General features: G+C 40.6%; 1 protein-coding gene across 1 annotated transcript in view; it reads right to left on the minus strand.

The window, feature by feature from the left end:
- Positions 1-362: 362 nt before the first annotated feature.
- The window catches only part of LOC115808062 (carbohydrate sulfotransferase 11), a 44,909-nt gene continuing 27,025 nt past the window's right edge, over positions 363-18,246 (minus strand). Inside the window, exons 3-4 of the mRNA XM_030769312.1 lie at positions 16,997-17,079; positions 363-1,712 (exon numbers count right to left, since the gene is read on the minus strand). Of these exons, the coding sequence (XP_030625172.1) occupies positions 867-1,712; positions 16,997-17,079 (929 nt within the window). The 3' untranslated portion in view covers positions 363-866. The remainder of the gene's footprint in view (positions 1,713-16,996; positions 17,080-18,246) is intronic.

The raw sequence follows: 18,246 nt of genomic DNA on the forward strand, positions 1-18,246 counted from the left end.
TTAGCTCATGTTAGTACCATCGCCCACAGTGCTTAAGACTAAAATAACATAGGAGAAAGTTATTGCACATTCAGACTGTTCCTGTTTTCTGCAGTAAGTTTAGCTGATGTGGTTTTATGTCTTGCCATCCGTCATTTGACAAGGAGAGCTCTGATACAGTTCTGCTTCCCCCCAAACCACAGCTATTTACTGTGTAGGGGGCATTTTCATAAATAAAAAATAAATTCCAGTGGGGTACAAAAATCTCTGTGAGGTACTTAATTAACTAGAAGCATCTGAGTTTCCCCCAAACTGGATGAACTGAGCTGTGTATTGAGACAAAACATAGTTAGAACTGTCCCACAAGGCTGATAATATGATCTGAGACCTGCTGAAAAGTGTTCTTGCAGTGGCTCAATGACAGTCGTTTTCATTAGCAAAAGTCTTCTCAATAATGTCTTTCAAAAGTTCGCTTCAAGAGACATGTACTTTTGAACATTAAATATTTCAACAATATCTTAAATATAAATGAGAGTGGACAGAAGGGACGGGACAACAGAGGGAGGTATGTAAATAACCTGCATGTTTGACTGGTAAGGAAGAATCCAGCTACACTTACTTAACATTCTACAAACAAACATACATATCTGAAGGACTGCAGATGGTAAACCAAGTTGAAGGTATTAGGACTATCATGTGAAAACACTGCCAGTAGTAATCTGATATCATATGCTTTTCACCCAAACGTACAGGTACTGGACACTGTTTACCATGTAGCTAGCTCCTCCAAAGGACAAAAATTTAATTTAACTGTCAGCATAAGTAACCATGTGAAAACCAAGAAACAGACAAATAAAAACCCTAAATATGTCCTCTTGAAACTTTCCTTATTTTAACTTCAAGTATGCTGGTGTGGAATAGTTGAAAAGGAAGAAGTCCATCTGATAGAGATTGTAGAGTTTTTTCTGATAGAAGGGGCTAATGTTGTTAAAAAACTTGGCTGCCATATCACCATTAGTCCTGGTGCTTTTGGATGAAGTTGGGAAGCTGACCTCTGTGTCAACACCAGCAAGTCTCAGCACGTAGCTTGAGTCCTGTTCCAGAGTCTCATACTTGCCCACTATGTCGTAGTGAATGAGGCAGGGATGACAGAGGGAGTGCACCCGTTCCCAGTGCTCATTAAAAGGCTCCTCACGCTGGGTCCTTGGATCTACCAGGTAGTAAACAAACTCCTCAAAAGATACATCATTACCATGCTTCAGCGCCTCGGGCCTCGGGTTAGGACGATGCCGCCTCACAATCTTTGTCCCATAGCGTATGTGGAAGGCTGTGTTGTAGCTCCTGGTGAACTTGTTGCGGTAGGCAGAGACCAGCCGTTCAAAGGGCTCACGCACAAAGATGAACTTCAGGTAGCTGCGCAGACGGTGGTTGACATCTGCTGTGGAGTATTCGGACAGCGAGCGGAGGTTGCCTGCCACGTGCGCCTCACTGGCAGGGATGGCCAAAGGGCTGTGGTATGTTCCATTACCTGTCAGCACCATCATTACCCTTTTCCAGTTGGTGCAGGCCACCTTTGGCACATAGCAGTATAACAAGCCATGCGTATCATCCACAATGAGGTGTTGCAGATCCTCGAGGTTGAGAATGCGTTGTTTTTGGGTGTGAATTTCACATACCTTCTGTAGCAACTCCCGCCGGCCCTGCAGAGTGGTCTGGACAACAGACATATTGAGCTAGAAAAGCGAGAGCAGGGTGAGGGTGCTGAGAAAACAGAATGGATAGAGGACACAGAGTAGGAAACACTGAGAGTCACAAACGGCTCATGATTAGCTGACTAAATTTACAAAAATAGCTATGAATAACAACCATTCATAAATACAACATTGGTCTCATAATAACTTTTCAGTGAAAATTTCTGCTTCATATTTAAAATACTTTCATGGTAGTTTGCTTGCAGTATTGCATCTGTTTGCAGCATGCATCCAGCTTGGAATTTCAAGACACATACACTGGCAATTAAATTCCCAATGAGTAGACATCAGGAAGACCTGGTAAATCAGGCAGCCTGGATTTTGTTTTAAAGAAATATTTCGAATCTTGTTGTGTCAAAAGAGCTGATCTGCTTCCTACTGCTCTCAACTCTTTCAATGATCATCAAAGATCTTTGAACGACTTGACGAACAGCATAAATTCTACAATTCGTTATATACTAGATATGGCAGCACCATTATAAAAATAGGTTTAAACACATAACACCTTGGTGCTGAAGCAGGTGTGTAGGAAATTGAAATGAAACTGGCGGGCAACGAAACTAGAGGTTTTCCGCCTTGCATGGCACGACAGCCTGATAGATTATAAACACGCTCTCTACACAGCCATATCCGCGTATTACTCGAAAATAATTAATGTTAACAAAAATAACCCCAGGTTCCTTTTTGATACAGTATCTAAACTTACCCAGAATCACTCCCCTCAGTCTAGCCCTTATACTGCAAATGATTTTGTTGCATTTTTCTCGCAAAAAATAGACTTAATTCCTTGTAACATTCAAATTAATTTATCAAATCAGACTGCTTGCACGCTGTCCGTTATTGCACCTAAGATTAGTCAGTATGTTCACTCTTTAACTCAATATAACCCTATCTTTCTAGACACGCTGTCCAAATTGGTGCACTCTACTAAACCAGCTTCTTGCCTCCTTGATCCCCTACCTGCTAAACTTTACATAGAGCTTTTCTCGGTTCTCGGCCCAACAATCTTAAACACTCTAAATATGTCACTTAAATCTGGTGTTTTTACCCTCCTCCTTTAAAACAGCCGTGATCAGGCCTTTACTTAAAAAAATGAATCTTGACCCTGAAGCCTTAAATAATTACAGACCAATCTCTAATCTCCTGTTTATTTCAAAAATACTTGAAAAAATTGCAACTGCTCAGCTGATAGCCCATATGTCCTCTAACTGTTTGAAATATTTCAGTCAGGCTTCAGGTGTTTTCACTCTACTGAAACCGCACTTACTCGAGTAAGTATTGAGAGGCAAACTCTCTCAATACCTTTAAAACGAGACTAAAGAACTTATGCATAATATAATTTTGATTTGACTTTGTTATAGACATGTAAAGCCCTTTGAGACTATAAATAGTGTTATTGGGATCTAAATGAACGTATTATTATTATTATTATTAAAACATTGAAATAAAAATGTTTGTTGTAATTTATTATTTAGGTCATTATCAGTTTATAATTGTCTTTAGCTTAGTCATGATCATCATTATTATATTACCTAGCTATTCATATTGGTTCACCTGGTAACCAAGGTAGCAAACAATCATTGAAACTATGTTAAATCAACATTCCGCTTTTAACGTTAATTTAATTGAATTAACATCAAACTTTTGATTCTTCATCACTTTTGCATCCTTCATTAATATTGAAACAACACTGAAATCATACCTTAAGATCAACAGGACTTCAATGGCATTTCAACCGATATTAAACCAGAGCAATTTACTATTACTACTTTAAAATATAGCGAAATGTTATGCCCTGCTTTATCTGCAGTCAGGATGTTATGAAATATATCTATAGCCCTACATTATTAAACATTAGTTTTTATCTCTATATAAATGAGAACGGACAACATTACCACAGATAAAAAAACCCCAAACAAACAAACAAAAAAACAAGTTTAGTTAGTTTGTTAAAACAAGTTCAATTTCATTCTTTGTGAATTCACTCCTGCGCTGACTGGCGCCCAGCCCCACCCACTCGGTCTGGAGTCAGGGCATCTAAAACAGAAAACATAGAAGCTAAATAAATAAATAAATGAATATTTCTTTATTGATTTATTTAAAGTTATGAATTTCAGTTACTGTACAAAGTGTGTGATTACCAAAATAATACAACTGTGTTGATAATATAAGCGTTCGATACCATTTTATACTGACTTTACAGCACAATATCCGAGCTCCATCATTAACTTAATAGGATAATTTCGCTAGCATAAGAGCAAAATGTTAACTTTGTCGTCGGAAGAAATAATCCTGCACTGAGGACTGTGATTCATGAAAATAGCGTGTATTTTATCTTTGTTCAGATTTTGGGTTGTCCGTCAAATATATGCGCGCCTCTCTCTTCCTCTAAACTGATCCTAGCTAACATTATCCTGTCATCTTATGTTAACCTTAAAGTTATCGGTTGTGTAAGTCAGCTAATTTAACGCATCTGCACCTTTCAGTCTTGACATTTTGACAGAAATTACATTAAACATTTGGGATGTTTTACTATCTACCACGAATATAATAAACCCTTCAGTAAGCTAAGGTTAGCTAACTGACTAAATTAACTTTGTATAAGTGTTTGTGAAGCTGTGTTGAGTGAACTTAGTCATGATATTGTTATGATGTCTAAATCTGATAACAGATGTTAACGTTTCAATAACATTTCTGTGTCTGTGTAATAATGACCATTGTGACAGGCACGAATGTATGACTGCAGTTAATGTTAGACAGTGCAAATAAACCATAAACGTTAGCGAATATTCAGTTTGGTACAATTCAACATTCAAACATTTGATAAATAAATGCATGCTTAACCTGATACGGATTCACAAATGAGATGTGTGAGGTGAAGTACTATGTAAATTTCCCCACTGCTGCTAACTGAGTGCTGCGCCACGCCTCTTTTGTATCCACCGCCATGTTGGCAGGAAAAGCGTGAGCAAAAATGAATGGGCCAGCGTAGATTTCAAGCCGTTAAGAGTTCACCGCACACTTTAATGATAAGGACATTGAGCGCTATATTGCAAAACTTTGTAGATTGAACATTACTGACCCTTATAATAATAATAATAATAATAATAATAATAATAATAATAATAATAATAATAATACTTTATTTGTATAGCACTTTTCATACTAAGAATGTAGCTCAAAGTGCTTTTACATATCAGCAGAAAGAAAATAACAATAATAATGATAATAATAAAAAGTAATAAAATAAATAAAATGGTAGTAAATAGACCACACAATAAAAAAGCAAGGATAAACCACATAATTCAAGGGACAGAAAACAGGAGAGATTGTCCAAACTCTGTAGAAGCTACTGAAATAGTACCAGATAGTACTAAATGTAAGTTGTTTATTTCAAACACATGTTCTAATCATTTTGACCAGTACTGTATTTTTGAAAAATCTAATAAAACATAAGCAAAGATCAAAAGCTGTACAGTTACTACCCTAAAACTGGACAAATGACACCAAAACGCATGAGACATCCCTAAAATGTATGCAATAGGGGTATGACCACAAAACCATTCCTATGAGGTAAAACAGCACATTTTTGAACAAGCTCTGAAACTTTAACACACTTGAGTACATCTGATGTTTGTGAAATTGCATGAATATTCAGATAGTTGAATGGATAAGTGAAGAACAAAGACTTCTCTGAAAATTCCTTGTACGCGATCTACACTCCATTCTACAATGTTATGTATGCGACAAATGTCATTTCCAATGACAAAAACATTATCCCCAGTTGAAACTTTAACACTCCACTTGTCACAGGCCATCGCACCGTACTGTGCCTTCACTGACAGTCCACCTACAATTGGTCCAACAAAATGTTGCTTTTTAAACAAGGTACCATTTAAAGGAACATCAGTACTTCTCATCTCTGACAATCGACGGATAATTGGGCAAGGGGAAAGTCTAGTTTTCTGACAAGCTTTAGCTTGTGTGGGTAACTTTCATAGGGAAATGCAGAAAATGAGTCAAGGCAACCATGTCGTTGTACTTCATCTGCCAGATGGACCAAAGCATGTACATTATAAACAATTTAATCTTTGCCATATATTTCACCAAAGTGACAAACAAAAGATCTAAGCAAGGTGTGTGCATACTGTGTGTGGCAGGGTAGTTTAGGACTTACTAAAACAGCAATACCAGGGAATAGTAGCATGAAATTGCTGTACATATTTCTGTCAAGAAAGCTACCTAGCATTACCGGTCCTATATACAGCAGAAACTGCCTTAATTCAGTGGCCTTCCAACGATCTAATTCCCTCAGCGATCTGGGCTTTCGGGCAAACTCCACAGGAGTATAGGAAAGCATTTCTAACAGTTTTGCCAACATTCTTTCAGCTATGTTTGCTGGTACCTGGAAATTCAGAGGACCCCTGAGCCAGATGTGTAGCATTCGCCTAGCAACACCTAGACACACCAAATGCATATAATCTAGAGGGAACTGTGAAACCATGCCAACACTGCTGCCATGAAATGGATGTGGCCCCCTCATGATGATGACTCTCATCAACCATGTTTTCAAATGATTCATCTGTCCTTAGAGGATAGTCTGTACATGGGTATGTCGTGCGTCTGTTAATGTATTTTCCAGGCTGTGCACATTTGACACAACCATGGTAGGCATTGTGCTTCTTTGTGTTTTTAACAAGAGATCTGACTGGTGTGTCACAAATGACTGTGTCCAGCTTGAGCTTCAATTTCTTACCCTCAAAATCAAAATCTTCTTCAAGCTGTTGTAACTCAGTAACAAAATCTCCAAGGAACTCTTTTGCTGAGCTGGGTTTCTTTTGTCCACAGTACAAACCTATCACTACTGATTCTTTCATGGGAACACTTTGCAGCAGACCAAGGATGGGCCACAATTGCAGACTAGAGCTCTTGAACAAAGGAAGTCCATTTATGTTTACTTGCAACTTCAAAGTGAAACTGTCTGCCAGTGTGTGTACAGACTTGGACAGCGTATTTCTAAGCAATGTCAGAATACCAAAATAGTGGTACTGTCCCCCAACCCTTTCCAGAATTGAGTATTTTGTCTTAGTGCTAAGGAGGGTCCTTGCATCCTTTGGAAGATCAGGATGGCAAATACGAAGTATACCCAAAAGTGCTGCCAAAGCAACCCAAGAAATACCAAAGTGTATGGCCCAGTTGGAAATGCTGTCAGAGAGTGAAAATGACTTCATCATCAGAATGTTCTGAATCAGATGTCTGAATCTGCCCGTCACAGCCACCAACCACCAACCACAAAACCATCAGATATATCTGCATCAACTTCCAAGTCACCTTCCTCCTCACTAAAGACTACTCCAGTTGTAATGTCTGAACAAGCTGGACTGTTTGTGCAATTTAGATTTTCTTCAAAAAACTCTCCACTGACATCTCCAAGGTCCCTCCCTGTTTTCATCTGAAAGTCAGTCAAATTTGAGCAGTCATCCCTAATTTGTTTAATTCGTTTATCTACATCTTCTCGGGTCTTCCGTCTTAAGGTGGAGCTGGAGACAGGCACAGTCTTTCTATTCATTTTGTCTAAAAGAAATATTTCAGATTAAATATTTCAATATTTCATGCTAACTATTATAAACCATGACCAAATATTATTAAGATGTATTATAACAAACACAAAACCTGCCCTGGAACTCTGGACAGCCCTACATAACAAACTCATCGACTGTCCATCACATCACCTTCCCTAAGTCAGTGAGCAAGCAATCATTTAGCAAGTGCCTGATTGAGATGTAAGTGAAAAATAAACTAATGTGTAAAACTAACGAATGTGATTGTGCCGCAGCATCAGTTTTTAAATGAAATTTCATAACTGGCTTGTGCTGTAAGTGTAAATATGATCAGTCGCTTCGCGGAGCAAAAGAACACTGAATCTAACTTATCGACTGCCGCTGTGTGCAAACCCTAGTCGTAGCCCTAGAGACCTAAAACTTTTCCCATTTATCTTCAATGGGAAAATGAGCGATTAAAAACGGCAGCTTCTAAAAACGAGTGGACCGATCAAACAGACAGCAGTCAACAATCAAAATACTTAAAAACGGGAGCAAATATTCCTATTAAAACCTCTATATCTTCTGAAAAGAAGCAGTGATTTCCTGCCACAGACATCTCGGCACTGGCTTCGTGAGGTTATTTATGTTGCCTCCTTGAAGAAAAGATCCAGACGTTCTCTCTTTTGGCAACTTTATTGCTCCGGTTCGGCGTTTTCCTTTTAATACACGAAACTTCTCTCTCACATTCACTAGGCCTGCACTTTTTCTGCACAGGTACGCTTCTCCTAACACAAACTGATAACGACTTTTTTTTTCTTTTTTAACTGACTGAAAGCTACGTTGTTACTCAAATTATCTCGCTCGCAGCATCACATCATCTTAACATTACAAAGACTAACGGAGCCAGCAAAACAACCAATGAACTGTCAACAACATAAAAGAGAAAACAAAATGAAAGACTTTCATATTTTGAGCTATAACAATTATTACAATCCGTATATAAACTCTAGATCGCAACATTTACTCAGCAAATCACGAGCTTTACTGGCAATCGTCAGGCTATGTAAATTCAGCTATCACATTAATAACTAAAAACAAATAGTATTGTTAAAGCCGAAAACACATTAAGAGAGTTTAATTGGTTTAACAGCACATCAAATCGGGTCGCTGCTTGCCTTAGCGTTCGTAGAAAATACCAAACATGCCAACCAAGCATTATGACACGAGCTAAAGTGGAAAAAAAAAAATACACATATATGCACCTATTAAAATACTGCAACTTATCAATTAGCTGTACACAAGCACACCACACAGCATTAGGACGGACCCTTTACCGCTACAATCACACCGGTGAAAACTGCAGGAGTAGAAGCAGGGCCAAAATCGCCCGGAATAATAAACTTAAGAACAGTATGTGATTACCACGGAAGTGAACCGCAAGAAATACATATAAAAGAACTGAATGTATATCAAGAAAACACAGAAAACGTGGCATATAAATATAAGTATAAATACAACACTCATGCTAGTTACTTAGCATTTGCAACGTTGCACCAGCTAAATAGCATCCCAGCGCATCTGCTGCACTACTAATAACGCTTCAATGCAGCGTGGGAGCCAAAAACAAGTAATACTTTAAGGGGGAAAAAAAGAAACATTAGAAATACACAACTGTTCAGTTAGTGAAACACACATTATCCAGTGACACAGAAGATAATATAAATCAGTGGGACGACTATCACTCAAACAAGACAGGTGTGTCGACCATTTGTTCCATGCCATGGAAAAATGTACAAGCCTGGCTGGATTATTATACACTTCTCGCTCACGTGGCTACCGCTGAAATATAATTTATTTTGTCCGTATACAGCAACAAAAATTGAATAAAAAGTGGTTGTAAATTAATCCTTTTAGTCATACCTAACGAGAAACTGGTTACAACATGAATTGGTGAGGAGAAACGTGTTAAAAATAGTGTGTTTTACCAAGCTACCCCTTTTCCAGAGGCTCAACCCCAAAATTCAACTGCGCCCTACCTCATATAGCCTTTGCACTCTTACATAGCATCAAACATGACGTTAGGCACGTGAAACATAAATACAAATTCAAAACTATCAGTAGCAATTATTCAATAATTATTTATCTTAAACATAAATCTTAATTCAATATGTAAAACGGAAACGGCTTTAACAACAGTAATACTAAAAAGATTTAAAAACAGGAGCATACCTCAGGACAGTCGTAAAAAAGGAAGAGCAGTGGGTTACATCAAGACTTAAGGGGTCCCTAGCGCGGGAACTACATTATACCATACCCCCGCCCCCCTACTACTGTATCCCAGATACACAGAGATGTGGGAAAATGTGAGTGCAGACAGAAGTTGCATGAATTTAAAGGGGGAATATGACTTCAATACTCAAGGTTAACCAATGCTAATGTGCGGTAACGTGAGCTAGCTTGCCACAATCTCACATTTCAGAATTAAAACAGCAAAAAAAAAAGCAATTGATTAACTTACGTTATGACCATAATTTTACTGGTTAGGCAAATAAATAAATGCATACTAATTTATACAAATAAAGCATATATTGACATACTTACCGTTTTCGTGTCCTCAGACGCTCTTCCACTCTAAGTGCTCCCTAACCATCAGCGACAACGAACTGGAAAAAAAAAAAGGCGCCCTCGATGTGCAAATCCGCTTGGTGTCAGCATTGAGTCCGCGGTTTGACGGTGCGCTGTTTGTAGGCGGGCCGTATCTTGTGCGTATGGTCGAAATGAGAGAGACAGTACGGCGGACCTGCTGACGTGAGGGCGAATGCGCCCCGAGTCTGCTGCTATCTGGGTCAGGTCTGGAACGTTGTCCGCTCCAGCTGATTCAGTACTCATGAAAAACACCCCGGGGGCATTATTGTTTCAGTACATAGTAGACTATAGTGTATTAGTATATTGTTATAGTTGCAGTAATGTTTAAAGTTTTGCAGTATAGCCTTCAATGTCCTTGGAATTAAAGTGCGCAGTGAACTCCAACAGCTTGAAATATATGCTGGCGCCATTCACATTTTTGCTCAGCTTTTCCTGCAAACATGGCGGTGTTTTGATTTGGACCGTTTAATGCCGGCGTCATATGAAATATGGAACGGCATAAAATATGGAACGGGTACATCCGGTTAACCATTTCGTGCATCCGGTGTCGTATGAAATCTGGAGCGGCATAAAATCTGGAACGGGTGCATCCGGTTAACCATTTCGTGCATCCGGATAGCCAGTTTCACAGGAAATACGTCAAATTCTGTCGACAATACAACAGTGCATTGTAAAATCAAAGTGGGCAACACGATACCTAATCGCTAGACACACTACCAAACTACAAATTCACGACAATAATTCTGTTCGTATAGACATGTAATGTACATCCCATATCATATCGTCTACAATCAGTTTATTGAGCCAAGGTAGCCTATAGGAGCAAAGCATCGCTTATCTGTATTAGCTGCTCGGTTATCCAAACGTATTGTAAAGGGATTAGATACACCATAAAAGTGGGATTTCATTCTTTCACACTTTACTTTTTGTGAGTATGTTGTATCTTTAACAGCTGTTTCACAATTTGGTGTCTCCAAATGTGATAGTTTACATTAGTAACTGTAGACAGAATTTGACGCATTTCCTGTGAAAATGGCTAACCAGATGCACCCGTTCCAGATTTTATGCCGTTCCAGATTTCATACAACATCGGATTGCGTGACGTCAACTACCGGAGCTCTATGGAATACGCTGTTGAAAGGACGGTGATTAGAAACGCAGCTCCATATTACCCAGAAACTTACTTTGTCAACAACGCACACAAACACAGTGTAAGTTGAGTTAATAGTCATCATTATTAAATTTAAGAACTTCTTCCTCGTCTGATGTTTATAGCATGTAAAGTTTTTATTTAATCTGCCAACATTTACCTCAGAAATGCGAGGTCATCTCACTTGCTACCTTATGCATTCGATGCTAATATTTGTTGTGATATATTGTGCAATGATATAGTTATGTTAAGTTCTGTTTTCCTTAATGTATCCCTTGTAAGTTATAAAATTTGTGTGTCGAATATTTCCGCTCTTAATAGTCGGAATTGACCTAATTACATTTACTGTTACTAATCTACCACGTACCTCATTCATGCTGTTGCTGCAGAATATAAACTAATACGCCTTTATTTCATGTACAGTATTAGACAGATCTCTAGTAGTCATTTTGTGTAATAGCATTCCAACAAGCTGTGAGGTTTTGTACTGTGTTGTTCCGTTTCCTCAAATGTCTGTTTTTCCTTTCTTTTCGAAACCACATACGTTCACATATCTACACCTGTTCTGCACAAATAAATCATTTGGACTATCATCTGAAGCCTGGAACAAGCTTAATTTCTATGACTGGAATTTAGACCAGTTTGTGCTCAACCAGTATTCAGCAGCGCTACATATTTCACAAGTACATTGGTCTTCCACACGATGGTCTCCCTGTCAAGTATAATTCAGTGACTTTTCAATCATATTGGCCAACTATAAATCGATGGCTTTTCAATATCACGTCATCTTTTCCCGGTCAACAATAAATAAATGACTTTTCAACATCATTGTCGTTAGCTGGTCAACTACAAATGGCTATTCAATCATTTATAATCAGGACAACTACAAATCAATGTTCATCCAACATCACTGTTATCAACATAATTATACAGTTGGGTTTCATCGGTGTTGTAATGGTGATCCAACATTTATTTAGCATTGAGATTTCAATCTCAAGCATAATGATATTTCAGATGGAAAATCAGTGTTTTTTTCAATGTACTCTTGCTACCTGGGAAATCAACAGAGATTAACTGGCCAGCTGCCTAGTTTGCTGCTACTTTTCATTCGTGTGTGCACTATCGAATGGACATGGCACGCAGTCCAGTGGACTGTACACTTTGTTCATTGGATCTCTTTCGCCAGCCACTTTCATTTCCTCTCACGAGCAATTTCATGCCTGCACTATCGAATGGACAGCGTGCACAGTCCACTGGATCTCTCTTGCCAGCTACTTTCATTATCCCTTGCAAGCAACTTTCATTGGAGCTGCCACTAGAGGGCTCCAGTCACCCTCGCAGTGTTTCAATTTGCTCTCACGGGCTAACCGAATCTCTCGCGTTTTTCACATGACTTTTGTCCACAGCAGCGCCTCATAGGCGCAGGCCCCGTCAGGAGTGTAAACAGAAGAGGGGGAAGCAGGCCGGGTTACATGCTAAGCTTAGCAGCGCTCCCCATAAAGTTTCCCTCCCCAGCAGGAGAGGAGATAAGTGCGTGTGTGTGTGTGAGAGAGAGAGAGAGAGAGAGAGAGCGTGTGAGTGTGTGTATGTGTGTGTGTGTGTGTGTGTGTGTGAGAGAGAGAGAGAGAGCAAGCACGTGTGTGACTCTGGGTGTGTGCATGTGTGTGCGCAGCTACACACTGAAGAGAGAAGGAGGAGCAAGGAAGAGAGAAGGAGGAACGAGAGAGAGAGACTGTGAGCAGGTGCACAGGTGACAGGATGGGTGGAATGTGGGTGTAGAGCGCAAGCATCTGTGCCAGGCACCACCGAAAGTGGGGATGGGCAACAGGAAGTGTGCATGTGGGTGAGAGACAAAGGATTGAGACTTTTACCCAAAGAACTCCACCCAACCCCTAACTAACACTGAAGTCCCATCGTTGGGATGAGACAATGGAAGTTAGAGAGAGAGAAAGAAAGCATGCATGAGCTATCTTCAAACTAGTAAACAAAAGGAAATTAACGAAGGGGCAAAGATCGAATTCCATGTGAATTAGTCTGCACATTTAAATCACAAATTAACTCAAATACAACACTTTCCTCACGTTAACTAAATACATCATTGAAACTAGCTTTGCCCAGATACCAGCCTTACTTCAGACCAGTCTTGCATGGCGACAAAGGCGCGTCTTTTGTTGTCCAGGGGACAGCGTGGCGCGCAGGTCCAGGTAGAGCACTTTTCTTTCCTTCAAAGCTCAACAGCTGAAGATCCTTGGTGTTGCGCTGGATGCCCGATGATCCTGAAGGAGTCTAAGTTTCAGTTCGTCAACGTTTTTAGGAAATGAAAAGGGATACAGTCGCCATGCCCCTACAGTGCAACAACATGAAGATCACCTAAAGGCACTGCTCTGCTAATCTTGAGCTCCTTAATGGTTCAGTGTAGGCCTTTTTACCTGCCTGGGGAGTTCACGGCCATTACTATCGCCACTGTATACATCCCCCCACATATTAATGCTAAGGTAGCACTTAAGCAGCTACAGTGTGCTATCAGCAGACAACAGACCAAACACCTGTACAATGCCTTTATCATAGGCTGTGATTTCAACCACACCAACCTCAGGACTGTTTTACCTAAATCCCACCAGCACGTATCCTGCCCCACTAGGGGACAAAACACCCTGGACCACCTTTATACCAACATTAAGGACTTGTATAAGGCTACTCCCTGCCCCTACCTTGGGCAATCTGACCACCTCTGCCTGTTCCTGGCCCAGCCTATAGACCCCAGCATGTAGACCCCTCATAAAACGCATCAAACCAGCAGTAAAGACAGTCACTGTCTGGCCAGAGGGAGCTGCCTCTGAACTCCAGGACTGCTTACATAACACAGACTGGAGTATCTTTGTACAGCCAGCCACCGATGGCTCTCATATAGACATTAATGAATATACATCCGCTGTGCTATCCTACATTAACTTCAGTACTGAGGCCGTCACAACAAAAAAATCTATCCGCATCTACCCCAACCAGAAACCCTAGGTGACCAGCAAGGTCCGGCAGCTGCTGAAAGCCTGCGACACAGTGTTCAAGATAGGACACTGCAAGGCCTACAGAACAGCCAAAACTAACCTTAAAAAGGGCATCAGACCGGCCAAACACAACTACCCCCTATGTATTGAGGACCACTTTCACAACATCTCTGATCCCCGGCGCATGTGGCAAGCATTCAGTCCATCACGAACTATAAAAACTCCAACACGTGCTCCACTGTCCATGGTGCCTCCCTCCCAGATGAACTAAATCTCTTCTATGCCCGCTTCGACAAAGACAATACTGACCCAGCCACAAAAACCCCCACCCATCCAGGAGACCAGGTGCTCACTCTGACAACCACAGAGGTCAGAGGATCACTACGCAGAGTGAGTACACAAGAGGCTGCTGGCCCAAACGACATACCGGGATGAGTCCCCTGGGAATGCTGCAACCAGCTGGCTGAGGTCTTCACCACAATATTTAACCTCTCACTGTCCCAGTCTACCATCCCCACATGCCTCAAGACCACCTCTGTTATCCTGGTCCCCAAGAAATTACCACCCACATATCTGAATGACTACCAACCCATAGCACTCAGTCCCATTGCCATGAAGTGCTTTGAGAGACTGGTCCTGGTCCACACCACACTCGACCCACATCAATTTGCCTACTGCCCCAAAAGGTCTACAGAGGACGCCATTGCCACTGTCCTGCACTCTGACCTAACCCATATGGACCCATCCTGTTTTGATTTTGACTGTTGTGGCCTATAAAGCCCTTTGATACTGTAAACAGAGATATTTGGCTCTAAATAAACTTGAACATAAAAACACATATCCAGATGCTGTTCATTGATTACATCTCTGCCTTCAACACTATCATCCCCTCCAAGCTAACCACTAAACTCTCCTCCCTTGGCTTTAACCCACCCCTTTGCAACTGGACTCTGGACTTCCTGACCAACAGACCTCAGTCTATTATGTTAGGCAACCACACCTCCTCCACGATGACCCTCAAGGCGGTGTCCTGAGCCCCGCTCCTCTACTCCCTCTTTACCCACGACTGCAATTTGCCACTCCAACTCCAAATAAAGTTCGCAGACAACACCACAGTTGTAGGCCGAATCACTAACAATGACAAGACAGCCTACAGGGACAAGACCCTGCACCTTACATCAATGTGTGCCTCCAACAATCTCATCCTCAGTGTGCAGAAGATGAAGGAGCTGATCGCGGACTTCAGGAAGTCCAAAAGCTGCAGCCACTACACCATATACATCAGTGGGTCGAAGTGGAACGTGTCCCCAGCTTTAAATTCCTTGGAGTCCATATCAATGAGGACTTCTCCTGGTCATCAAACACCCGATCCCTCGTGAAATTGTCGAGATGTACCTCGACATCTGGGACAGCTTTGTCAAGCCAGGTTTTGATGCAGGCTTCCTTGTAGGTCCTCTCCACCAGGCATTTTGCATGGAGTATATCCACCTTATTCCAGAGAGACCATACATTGGACAGGATGATGGAGGGGAGAGGGGGTTTGAAGGGACATTTCCTTAACCTGGTATGCACCCCACCCTGCTTCCCTCTTTTCCTCGGTTGAATTTCTTTCGGGAGGACATTGGATGGTTTGATCTGACATAGCATGGAGGACCAGAGTTGTAGCAGATCTTCCCAGGTGTATGTGAGTCTACTATTGCTGTGAAACGCAGATAGTAGCGCACAACTATCACTGGTGATAATCCATAGGGTAATGAATACGGTCCAGATCGCCTTGTGTAATTTCATCAACATAGCGACAGACCAATACTAATTATACAAAACAAACTAGACGTTGATGTTGCCTAGACAACACTGGACGAATTGACACAGTAGTGGACACATAACGTTAACGAGGGGCAGGCAGGCGTACAGACCATGTTGTTGCAGCAGAGCATGTGCTGTACCGTACCCAAGCAGGCCAAGCTCCATAGGCCCCCATTCATTCTGGACTTACACGGGAGCGCCTCCTATGAAAAAGGAAGTTCTGAGAGTGGAAGTTCTCTCCTATTTAGAAATTCTCTGCGTGCAGAGACTTACTAGTGTAATACCTGCTAAGGCTGTAGCACAGTGTTACAACTAGTTTATTCAATCAGTTTTAGTAGTTTAATTATAAAATGTTAAACATTAAAATTACTGGCTAATAATTTTATGAGACTGATTCCTATGAGATTGATTTGATAACCCTATTGCACCTACAACAACGACTTGTACAACAATCCTGCTCTTGGTTCTGTTCTGAGCAGACAAAAGGAATGATTGTCGTGCAGATTGTTGTTACTCAACTGCAGAAGTGGGTGATTTTTGTTTTTATAAGTATAGATATGGGATATGGGTCACTTTGACCTGTAAACATAAACACAGGGGCCAAATAACTGGATATGGGCAAGAGATCAGAAATGGACATGAAAGCCTGCATGTCCAGAAGAGCTACAGACTTGTTGTATAAGAGACATACTATTCAGATGTCAGACTCAGTTATATAAAAAACATGCTATTCAGATGTCAGACTCAGTTTTCGGTTCTTGATCGTAATCCTTGGAAATTTTAAGATGGCATTTCAGAGGACTTGCATATTTGCATATTTTACTTCGCCATTTTCCACAAAATAGTCTGACATAATGAATACTGTTTGGTTTGTAAGGTTTGGATGCCTGGGCGGATGGTCCTATCCATTTAGGAGAAGCAGGCGAGAATAATGCTACAGAACTGTTCTAACTGTTCACAACTGTCAAAGACATTTGCAGTTGTTTATTTATGCCAAGGATAATAGCAAACAAACATTGTGTGTGTGTGTGTCCTGTGTGTTAATATCCTTGTGAATAAATCAATGTACTATGTCAGAAAATCAGCAAGTTGATTTTCAGCATAGTAGCTACCCACCTGGTCACTGCTGTGCAGGGTCTGTTGTGGGGTTCTCCTAGACTTCACTGGAAATTTGGTCCTCTTTGAACCTGGGTCTGCAGCTTAAAAGTCACAAAGTCAAAGCAAGCTGATTGATAAAAATTCACCAGACCATTGTTTTCAGAGCAAAACCAATAAACAGCACTACATATTTTTCACAAGAATTACTACACTTTTAAAATGCATCTGGGTTAAGAAGCATTTTAAAACAAATTAAACTAAAATGCAAATAATGTTTCCTTATACTTTTACATGACTGGGTCCAGGGTTTGTCATGACAGGGTTTGGATGACAAATGTATTAAAAAACTAAAACACTAGTGTATTTTACATTGTAGTATAAAATATATTGTGTGGGGACCACCACATTCTCTATTTTCTCTATTCTACTTATCACCTCAAATTTCCATTCTCAATAGGAACACTGTTCTCTCCAGCAATCTTAGCTCTCTTCCTTTTACCCCTCGTCCCTGCTGGACCCCCTCACTCCCCCAACCCGGCCTTAAGGCAAGATGTAGGCTTGTGTTGGGGCTCTTTCTGACAAGAAGAAAGTTTTGTGCATGTGCCAAGCAAAGTCAAAGGGGACATTTTAAGGCTGAACAGACAGAGATGGTAACGAAATGAAAATAGAAAGAAGAAAAGAAGAGAAAAATTGAGAGAAGAGAGAGACAAGTTTAAAGAGGTGGAAGTGCGACTCATGGTGTATTAAAGAGAAAGATGAAGGAGAGGAAGCTCAGAGGAAAAAATGTATGTGTGTGTGTCTGTGCATATGTGTGTGAGGCCTGATGCATACTATATAAAGGGGAGACTGGTGTTCAGAGGAAGGCAGTTCCAAGCAACGAATCTTCTATCCAACAGGCCAGTCTCAATATATTTGAGCGTGCTGATCTCAGTGAAGCAGCTACAACCAGACAGTGAGAAGCCACCAACCATAACAAAACATGACTTTGTCTTGACTATATATGTAAACAGCAGTGAAAGAGTGGTCTCAGGAGACATACATGCATAAATATTTATCTCTCATAAAGACACCAGACTTTTCACCAGGCTCTGGGTGAATCCATGGCAACAAGAGTATGGTTAATAAACTTGGTGAGAGAGTTCTAAACCACACCTAATTTTTATCTGTAGTAGTTTGGTTCTACAAACTAAACAATAATGTGGATGGGTATGGATCATAACAACTGCTCAAAAACTCCCCAAAACTTCCCAGTTTTGATTATGTTTTCA

Source organism: Chanos chanos, chromosome 3, assembly GCF_902362185.1.
Source record: "Chanos chanos chromosome 3, fChaCha1.1, whole genome shotgun sequence".
NCBI lineage: Eukaryota > Metazoa > Chordata > Actinopteri > Gonorynchiformes > Chanidae > Chanos > Chanos chanos.